The 9,832-nt window shown below is 39.4% G+C and overlaps 2 protein-coding genes across 2 annotated transcripts; both read left to right on the top strand.

Annotated features, from left to right (window-relative positions):
* Positions 1 to 1,797: 1,797 nt before the first annotated feature.
* LOC137955935 (probable protein phosphatase 2C 35) lies at positions 1,798 to 5,877 on the top strand. Its single transcript, XM_068803163.1, has 5 exons — positions 1,798 to 3,571; positions 4,529 to 4,663; positions 4,740 to 4,943; positions 5,023 to 5,080; positions 5,256 to 5,877. The coding sequence occupies exons 1-4, from the start codon at positions 2,531 to 2,533 to the stop codon at positions 5,023 to 5,025; spliced, it is 1,383 nt and encodes a 460-aa protein (XP_068659264.1). The 5' UTR covers positions 1,798 to 2,530; the 3' UTR covers positions 5,026 to 5,080; positions 5,256 to 5,877.
* A 339-nt stretch (positions 5,878 to 6,216) lies between these two features.
* On the top strand, positions 6,217 to 9,448 carry LOC137955820 (small ribosomal subunit protein uS11y-like). Its single transcript, XM_068802974.1, has 6 exons — positions 6,217 to 6,324; positions 6,646 to 6,768; positions 6,850 to 6,895; positions 7,970 to 8,055; positions 8,842 to 8,971; positions 9,154 to 9,448. Exons 1-6 carry the CDS (start codon positions 6,322 to 6,324, stop codon positions 9,219 to 9,221), a joined length of 456 nt encoding a protein of 151 aa, XP_068659075.1. The 5' UTR covers positions 6,217 to 6,321; the 3' UTR covers positions 9,222 to 9,448.
* Positions 9,449 to 9,832: the final 384 nt, after the last annotated feature.

Genomic DNA, 9,832 nt, shown 5'->3' with positions numbered 1-9,832 from the left:
AATCAGACTGATTAGAAGGACTCAAAATTGTAAAACTGTGAGGCCAAACTCCAAAGAGCAAACATCCAAGGAAGATGAGATTTGTCACACGTTCTCGCCTTATCTTTAAGACCTACTTTTGTGAGCTTTTCTCTTTAGCATTTTCTGCGACGGATTACTCACCCGCGGCCTACATTCTCAACTCCAAATGTCTCCATCTTTTTGTATGATTCCTCTTTTACAGGTCGAGTAAAGCATTAAAGAGGTAAAAGGCGTGGGAAAAAGTCTTAAAAGGCGATCGCAAGATCAGCCCCATCATTGGCTGCTCTAATTTTTTATGGAAAATAATCGTGATTGCCAATATCTACGCTAGATTTCACTTTCTGGACTCTAAAGACGTTCGGGATTTCTCTTTATCTGTAAATTCAATTCCTCTTGCGTACTCCTGCAATGTATCCGTCTGTTATCACTTTGACATCTATAATACAGTTGGGTTTTTCAAATACTGAGGCAGCAAAACAAAGCCAATTACAGAAGTGATGGACGTTTGCTATCTCTCAAAACGCTAGATTTTTGTTCTTCGTAGAAAAGAAAGAGAAAGCATCATCATTCTCAAAGCAGCTAAATCATTTCCCATGTTCTTTACACTTGTGGGCTTAATACAGAGGAAGCAATGGCGGGCAGTGATGAAACAGAGGAAAGCAAGAAAAGCAAGAAAAGTACATAGGGACCATTTCTGCATGCCTGCTGCTGCTGCTGTTCGATATGCTTTCCAGGAGGGATTGGATTTGCACAAAATAGTAACAGAGATTTATGAATTTTTCTTTGTCACGTAAAAGAAACTTAAGTGTATTATCTCTGCAACCCAAATTCCCAAAAGCTCTTCTCTCTCATGTGAAGGAAGGGCGTTTGGATGTTGCTTTGCTTGGGACTGATTCGATGCAGGAAAACCCATTTTTGCTTCCGTCACGGTTTATCCTTTTCCCTCTTCTCTCTCAAGAATTTCTTTGCACAGAGCTTCTTCTCATGAGGGGTTTGTGGCGCTTGTGAGGTCGTCGTTGGAATAAATACTTGCCCAGAATGGCATGGCTTTACGTTCGGAAACAACCAAAGTATCTTTTGACTGTTGTCGAACGTATTCCCCTGAAATACTTCTTTTGTTTCGGTGGGAAAGTGAATTAAAACTGTTTGTGAATGAGAAGCCATTTGGCAGTTCTGGATGCTGTTCTGTCACTGAGCATGTTTTTTAAACTTTATAATTTCTTTAACGATGGATTCCAGACCTTGATTTTGAATTTCGCTTGTGAATACCAGACCCTGTTCTCAGTTTTTTCTGCCTAGTACCGAGTTGGAAGTGTTAAAATCTGGTAGTAAGATGCGTAAGATACAACGGGAACTTGATGCGAATCAACAACTCTGGGAAACTGTCAGATTTCGGTCTGCACAATCTCAACTACCCTCACGGACTATTGTCTGAGACTGGTGCGTTTTTTTCTTTGAAAAATACTTTTATTTACGGAATGAACAGTAGAAGCAGAACACTAAAAATTCTTACCCCAAAAACAAAAAAAGGAAAATAAAAAACTGGAAAAGGATGGAGATGAGAGAGAAAAGGATTTATGAGCTAAATTAACCTGCCAGAGAGAAAGTTTAAAACGTGAGAGAGACTCGTTATCTTTATATTTTTTTATGTCTCGAATTCTCGATCGGCAAGGAAAGGCGCTTAGAGCTTAAAGATGCCCTTTTCCAACAGAAACCTGCCCCATGAAGCATTAAATCGTGTGCTCGGCTCTACTTCACTTCAGTGATCCTCAAGACTAAGCTCGACTTGCAAGTTGCAACTTTGCGATATCAGCGTTCTGCAGTAGACGTCGTTGCTTCCTCTGTTTTATAGAACTTTTTTAATTTTTTCCTCGAGGTTTTGAACTTTAGACTCTAGACTCGGTGTTTCTTGAACCATGAGAGGTGGTTTACAGATACCTCGTGTAGGCATGACCAAAGCTAGTTTTGAGATAAACCCATTTCAAGTTAATCAAATCCAAATGCTTCTATCAGTAGACGTTTATCTCGGGAATGGCCTTCTGCTTTTGGGGCGTTTCTATGTTTTGCTTTAGGGTTTTTGTCGTTGAAGTCTTTCTTTGATTCTGTCAAGAATTCCTTCCTCCAAGCTTCAAAAAGGAACAAAACTTCCGTGAGGAAAAAACCTTATCAGAGGTGCCCCTACATAACCACGAAGTCCTTGAAGAAGCTTGGCAAATTAGGGCTTCTTTCTCTTGTTTTGTGCTGAAATTCAGTTCAAGCACCCGAAAAAACTTGTTCCTGGAGATACCCTTTTACCAATAACAATTTCAAACTTCTGCAAAAATGGCTCCCAGTCTCGTCTTTTGCTGAAATTCTGTTGCTGTTCGTTATCTTCGGTTTTGCTCAAGAAACTGCCGCTACGTTGGAGACCTTTATCTACAGCTGATTCCTCAACGTAGTGAGTTTATATGCATTTTACTTATCTTGATACCTCAAGATCCGATTTTTAGACTTTCTTGGTGAAAGGGTTATGTTAACGTTAGATTTGCTACCTTCTTCTGAGGCTGAAATTGCGACCTTCCGCGACTTTGTGGCTTGTTTTCCGTGGCTGTCCCTCGCAACTGAGATGGGCTGTGCCAATTCAAAGTGTTGTGCCCATTACGAGTCCTCATCATCTGATGACGATGTCAAAAATACCACCGACGCCAGTATTTATGATCCCCGTAACGTCGGAGATCATCACAATCTCCGTCATGTCCTTACTGAAAGCCCAATTGGGTGTGCAATTGTACCTTCACACAACTACCAGCTTCAATATGCCTTCCTCACACAGCATGGCTACTACCCCGACTCTCCTGATAGAGAAAACCAGGACTCTTTTTGCATCAGAACCCAGCTCCAAGGTAACCCAAACCTCCACTTCTTTGGTGTCTTTGACGGGCATGGCCAGTTCGGCGCGCACTGTGCCAATTTCGTTCGAGAAAGATTAGTGGAATTACTGGCAAATGATCCCACATTGTTAGATGACCCTATAAAAGCATATACTTCTGCTTTCTTAGCTGTAAATAAGGAACTCCACGACAGTGAGATTGATGATACAATGAGTGGGACTACTGCTATAACCGTCCTTGTTATTGGTGACACTCTCTATGTTGCCAATGTGGGTGATTCTAGGGCAATACTGGGTGTGAGTAGAGGGAATTCTGGTGTAGTTGCCGAAGATCTTTCCAGTGATCAGACCCCATTTCGGAGGGATGAATATGAGAGGGTGAAGCTCTGCGGTGCCAGAGTTTTGAGCGTTGATCAGGTGGAAGGAATCAAAGATCCAAATATCCAGACATGGGGGAGTGAAGAAAGTGATGGTGGGGACCCGCCAAGGCTCTGGGTGCAGAATGGAATGTATCCAGGAACGGCATTTACTAGGAGCGTTGGTGATTCTACTGCTGAGAAGATAGGAGTTAATGCAGAACCTGAGATTCTGAAGCTCCAAATCACACAGGACCACCTGTTTTTTGTGATTGCAAGTGATGGGGTGTTTGAATTTCTCAACAGTCAGGCAGTTGTGAACATGGTAAGGAGAAAAATAGTAGTTTTAGATGTATTTTGGTGAATAGACAGAAGTTATCTATCTATCTATCTATCTTCACATCATTTGTTTTGGAAATGACTTCTTAATTCTGCCCTGTGATGTACTTAAGCTCAATATGCTCACAAGTGGTTTTTTCCCTTTGCTTAGTCCAACCTTATGCAAATATATGTACCGAATGAATGAGCAACCACATTTCTTTCTTATTTTTTATTAGTATGATGTCTTACCTGGTAAAGTTTCCTTAACTTAGCGTCTGGCAGTTGGAATTGAAATTACAATTAACAGGATATCTTCTCATCAGAGTATGATGAGTCATCCCTTCTTAATAAGGAATGATTAGTCATCCCTTCTATCTATCTATCTATCTATCTATCTATCTATATGTCTGTCTGTCTGTATATTCACATCATTTCTTTTGGAAATGACTTCTTAATTCTGCCCTATAATGTTCTTAAGCTCAATATGTTCACAAGAGTGTTTTTTCCTTTGCTTAGTCCAACACTATGCAAAAATATGTCGTAAATAAATGAACAACCACTTTTCTTCGTGATTTTTCATTATTATGATGTCATACCTGGTAAAGTTTCCTTAACTTGGCATCTGGCTGTTGGAACTGAAATTACAATTAACAGGATGTCTTTTCATCAGATTATGAGTTGTCATCCCTTCTTAATAAGGAATTTTGGCCTCCTCTAAGTAGGCTAAAGAAATTATGATGTTAGCAAACAGGTCTGTTTAATCTTGAGTTATAAATGAATAGATAGAAGTAACTTTTCGACATGAGGAGCAGAGAAGCATTACTTTGACTGTAGGTAGAGAAATTTCTCTTGAGGAGGTTATTCGAAACACCGTTCTGTTTGTTGTTGTGTTTCATTTGAAGTGTCTTGCTTTGGATCAATTTGTTGGGCGTCATAAAAACACTGCTCTTACTTAATGCAGGTGGTCAAATTTATGGACCCTCGCGATGCTTGTGCTGCAATTGCTGCAGAGTCATATAAGATATGGCTTGATCATGAGAATCGAACTGATGATATAACAATCATCATTGTCCACATCAAAGACCTACCTCAAAATGTATGAAGAACTCTCTGTTTCCTCTGTTATGGTTTGGTTGATTTCTATTTCTCAGTTTTCTGTCTTTCGGATTCAGGCTGGTAATGCTGCAATAAATGGAACAAGAGGAGTTAATACCAAACCAGCTCTCCTAGTTTCTGAGAGAACAGCATCCGATAGGTTGTTTGCTCCCAAGAGCGAGATAAATTCGGACACACAGCCTACTTCACTTAACCTATCCATGGAGCGTAGTTCAGCATGTGTTGTTCCATCTCCAACACGCCTAAAGCCCCTGGAAATGGTTTGTTGATCTTCTCTAATTTGGCATTTTGCAGTACTTGTCCTCCTAGCTTGACCCGGTTTCTTGTGTTTCATGTCAGTGATGGGATTTATTAACCTAAGCAAGCTGTGTGGTGTGTTCTGTAAAATGCATAAAAGGTATTCTTCACATCTAGTACTCACGTTGATACATATAATTTGAGTAATCTAGTGTCAATTCTGTTTAAAATTTGGTGCACTGATGTAATATGTTCTTGTCACCATAGGAGCACAACTGCTTTCTTATCTTATTTTGTCTGGAACTCTTTTAACTTATTGAATGATGGATGATCAGATAAAATCCAGCATGATCTTGCAAGAATGGTAGCAGGAGTTAAGTGGGATTCTAGAGTTCTTCTTTCCATGAATCTGTCTGCTGCTATCGGTGTTATTCTTTCTCTACCCTGAAACTTATCTTTTAGCTGGGTTTGACTACACAAACACATTGTAAATCCCCTAGTGAGTTATTCAAGAAAAGCTGACGAGTACGAACGTCCACATGAAAGCTGATCCGCACCTAAGAGAGTGGAGGCAGAAGCTTCTACAGGGAAACTGCTCTTTTAGAAAGCTTTTCTCTTCTTCATGAGGAGTCAGCCGAATGTATCCATTGTCAAATACTAAGGAACAGTGTACTTGTTTCTCTTGGTTGGAATATCAAGTTAAATATCTAACTAGATGATCATTATTTGAGCTTGTTAAGGTTCTAAGAATTATTTGTAAAGCCAGTACCAGAGTGGTTGTCATAGCTGGTTTTATGTGATTGAATTTGGTTGTCTAAGCCTGATGGAGTTGATGATTCAGAAGATTGTTAAGCGGTATATATACACTAGAAATTCGTTTGTGTTCATTTCAGAACTGTAAAACTTCCTGATTCTCTCTTGTAATTCTAATGAATATGGATGTAACAGTTGTAATTAGTTACTTTTCACTAAAATGCTTGCAGTGAGCAAAATGGTGCTACCTATTGTGGATACCGAGTATCCAAATGAGAACGAAAGACCAAAAATAAATAAATAAAATAATAATTAGCAGAATTTTCAGATTATTGAGGCAGGGACGGGATCTCATCTCTAAACACCTTTGATCTCTGAGTTGGGGTACCAGAGTCGGTCGGGTGAGTCGCTAGTCCCAACTCCAAGTCCAAACCGGTTCAAAGGAGTCTGGGGACAGGACAATTATTTAGGGGTATTTACGGAATAAGATATAGAACCCTAACTAATAGAGCGAGGTATCTATATCAAGGCGGCTGTTGGAGTTTATCTCTTCCACGAGAGGTTCGACGGGGGAAGAAGGTGGAAGCGTTAGTTTTTCTGATCTTCGAGTCTACAACCCCCCCCCCCCCCCCCCGTCAGTGGGAAATCATGGTATAAGCATTTTCTTCGTTCATCGTTTCCATGCTTATCGTATATTTAGTTTTCTAGGGCGTTGCCATCGTTTCTGCGCCTTTTGTTGGGGGTTCAGTTTACTGCGTCGATATGGAAATTCGATTTTATATCGACCAAAGTTACTGCCCCAACCTTGTGTGGGCAGGATACAAATGAAATAGCCCTTGATGTCCTGCATTATCTCAGTCGATGTATAGCTTTACGATGTGCTTGTTTTTGCTCTATAGGATCTCTTGTTACGTGTTTTTGCTGTTTGAATTCTGAGTTGTGCTCACTTGTGCTCTTGGGGTTTTTCTTTAGTCTGGAAGAAAGAAGACCAGGGAGCCGAAGGAGGAGAATGTGAACCTTGGCCCCACTGTGAGAGAGGGTGAACATGTCTTTGGTGTGGCTCACATCTTTGCTTCATTCAACGATACATTCATTGTGAGTACCTTATAATTACGTGTTTTTAGTTTGCATTTCTTCAGTGCCTTTTTTATGACATTTTGTTATTTGGTTTGACAGCACGTTACTGATTTGTCTGGGCGTGAAACCATGGTGCGTGTTACTGGTATGAGATATCTCTTATTCTGAATTGTTGGTTTTTTTCTAGCCTTTTATGTGCTATCTGTTATTCAAAAAACTTGCTGTGGTTGTTTCTTTCACCTGAAGGAAAGAAATCATGGAAGAAAGATTGAGATGAAATCAACTAAAATGTTTATAGGCAATCACCTCAAAAATGAGAAACTATGATATTCTTATGATATTCTTGGTTACATTTGATTGTCTACATTCCTTTGAGGAGGTAGAAAGAAATTTTAAATTATAGGAATAAAAAGCACTCGTGGCGAAAACCCAGCTTTCCACCTATTTGGTTGTCTTTATTTTTTTGTTTGTTTGCTCTTGAGCAAATGGGGCGAGTCCTCACCTTTTCAATTATGTCACATGAGAGGTGATATAAGAGGCACATTAGAGGTCTCTTGTGTTATTGCATGGCACTGAAAGTAGTGGCAGTAGGGATCCTAGAGCAAAAAGAAAGAGATGAAAAGAAACTTTGGAGGAATGGGTGTCTTTTGACAGTACTTTGTCCTGATTTCATTTTCACAATGGTTTTTATGTTTCTGTTTTAGAGATGCAAGCAGATGGCTTGTATCTTTCTTTCTCTTGTTGTGGTAATTTTAGTCATTGTTCTGCAACCTGGCCTCCAGATTTCACTTGGTACCATCAGGGTTACCTCAATTGGATTGATTCTTCTGAATTCAGAAGCCTGAATCAGAGCTAGCAGGAGTTTGTCTTGGTGTAGTATTTTAGTTCGACTCCAACCTTGTGTACTGCCTACTTTCTCCCAAATCTGGGTTAATCTGGCTGAGTTGTGGGTTTACCTGGTTGAGTTGAGAGACCATGTTTGTGTGGTATTTTGCTACTTATTTTTAATTTCTCTGTTGTGTTTCCATTATTTATTATTGGGGTTGTGGATCTTAGGACTATGAATTGTATAGTAGTCATTTCCTTGAAAGTGTCAAAAATCATGACAAGTTTATGTCAATATATGCATTTGCTTTAGATGATTAAAAAAGGAGTATTTCGTGTAATACTCTTATGATATGAGCATAAAAGTTTTATTTATCTTTTAATTTATTAACAGGTGGAATGAAAGTCAAAGCAGATAGGGACGAGTCTTCGCCATATGCTGCCATGCTTGCTGCACAAGATGTTGCACAGCGTTGCAAGGTGTCTATTTTTTCTTAAACTAGTGTTATCATTCGTGGAGATTTCTTTGTGTTAGGGCTAGCATTGAGCTGAGCCAAGCTCGAACCTTCATACGTTCGAGTTTGGCTTGATTTGAATACTTCGAACTAGACCTTGACCTCAAGCTCGAGCCCAAAATTTTTAACAGAGTTTGAGTTTGAGTTTGAGCCCCAAAAATTTTGCGGAAAATTTTTAATATGATGAACTTAGTACCATTGAACTGCAAACTATCACATAGGAGTCCAAGATTTTGCAATGGAACATACTAATGGTTAATAATCAGTTTAATAGACCTAAAAGAAAAAGCTAACACCTCCATCAATAGTATTTATTCTATTGGTAAACAACAATATCTGATGTTAAGGGACCCAAAAGGGTTGAACGATCGATCGTCTTTGAGGTTTGAGATAAATAAGAGCAACTATCAACCAAGTAAAGAGGAAATTGATGAGAGCAATTAAAGTGATGAGAGCAATTAAAGTGAGGGGTATTTTCATAAAAAAATACATACTAACAAATCTGCTCACGATCTAACAAGCGAGCTTGGTTTGTTATACTAAACGAGTCGGTCAAGTTCAAGTAAAAACTAAACTGAGCCGAGTTTTTTTTCGAGCCGGTTTGGCTCGGTGCCACCCCTACTTTTTGTCTCAACTCATAAGTGAATTACAAGAAAACTTATTGTCCCCAAATCCTTATCAAAAGTTGCAGTTAATCTAGATGGTTTTCTCATCAACTATTTTGTTTATCTCATGCTATTTCTTTATGTAGGAGCTTGGAATTACAGCTCTGCATATCAAGCTTAGAGCAACAGGTGGAAACAAGACAAAGACCCCTGGTCCTGGCGCTCAGTCAGCTCTTAGGGCCCTAGCTCGATCTGGAATGAGAGTTGGTCGTATTGGTATGTATTCTCACAATAACTCTCCTCTTTGTTGTTGAGTTCTGGTCTATACTTGGTATTAGTTATATGTACAAAAAAAAATCTCATCACCGTTGAACATGCTTTTAAGTAACTGAGCACCTGCTCTTGTTGCTCTTGTTGAGTTCTGTTTAGTTCTGATCCGCTCTTGTTATTTATTTCAGAGGACGTCACACCTATTCCAACTGACAGCACCCGTAGAAAGGGTGGAAGAAGAGGGAGGAGGCTGTAGAATTATCATCTTCCTTATCACCATATCCATCTGTTGTGGCTTTTTTTTTCAAAGGCAAATGTTGGTTTTAAAAGAGATTAGTTGTTTTGATGCCATGATGGATACTTTAGCTTAGTGGGGTGACAGTAATACTTAATTGTTTTGGAATTTTGAATTGTGTCCTGAAGTTCCTCATCGGCTGAGTGTCCAACTGTCTACATGATTTTTTTTTTTTTTTTTCAAGATTATCTAGGTGTGTCGCAGTGCTATGAGGTTTTGATCTTTTACCAAATGCTGAGCTTGTCCACCTGCGGCCTCAAGATTTGGTGACTTCGTTGCAGGGGTTCTAAGTCGCTTGCCCCTCTCCATTGTTTGAACATATCTGCTCAAGCTTGAAGAGCAAAGTTTGGTGGAGATTGTTTGAGATGAGAAGATGCGATTTATGAGAAAATTTAACATGAGCCCAATAAGGCATTTTCTGCACAAGGCAATTGTATAATAAGTGAATAGCCACTAATATAAATTTCAGTTTGATATCCTGGTTAATCAGATGCGGCTTTCAAAATTCTCTACAAGCAAACAGTAGGCACCAATTTCGCATGTGATTGAAGCGAGGCCATTGACGACCAAGA

The sequence above is a fragment of the Aristolochia californica genome, unplaced genomic scaffold (assembly GCF_029961685.1).
Source record: "Aristolochia californica isolate CCGP_79_NKW_82.1479 unplaced genomic scaffold, dmAriCali1.0.hap1 SCAF_2, whole genome shotgun sequence".
Classification (NCBI taxonomy): Eukaryota; Viridiplantae; Streptophyta; class Magnoliopsida; order Piperales; family Aristolochiaceae; genus Aristolochia; species Aristolochia californica.
This window is presented reverse-complemented; position numbering and strand designations above follow the sequence as displayed.

What these genes read in the sequence shown, in the direction of transcription:
- LOC137955935 (XM_068803163.1), top strand. Translation starts at nt 2,531, where the DNA reads ATGTTAACGTTAGATTTGCTACCTTCTTCTGAGGCTGAAATTGCGACC. An exon ending in GTCAGGCAGTTGTGAACATG is followed by an intron (nt 3,572 to 4,528) that starts GTAAGGAGAAAA and finishes TACTTAATGCAG; the next exon opens with GTGGTCAAATTTATGGACCC. An exon ending in TCAAAGACCTACCTCAAAAT is followed by an intron (nt 4,664 to 4,739) that starts GTATGAAGAACT and finishes TTTCGGATTCAG; the next exon opens with GCTGGTAATGCTGCAATAAA.
- LOC137955820 (XM_068802974.1), top strand. An exon ending in CATTCAACGATACATTCATT is followed by an intron (nt 6,769 to 6,849) that starts GTGAGTACCTTA and finishes TTGGTTTGACAG; the next exon opens with CACGTTACTGATTTGTCTGG. An exon ending in ATGTTGCACAGCGTTGCAAG is followed by an intron (nt 8,056 to 8,841) that starts GTGTCTATTTTT and finishes TTCTTTATGTAG; the next exon opens with GAGCTTGGAATTACAGCTCT.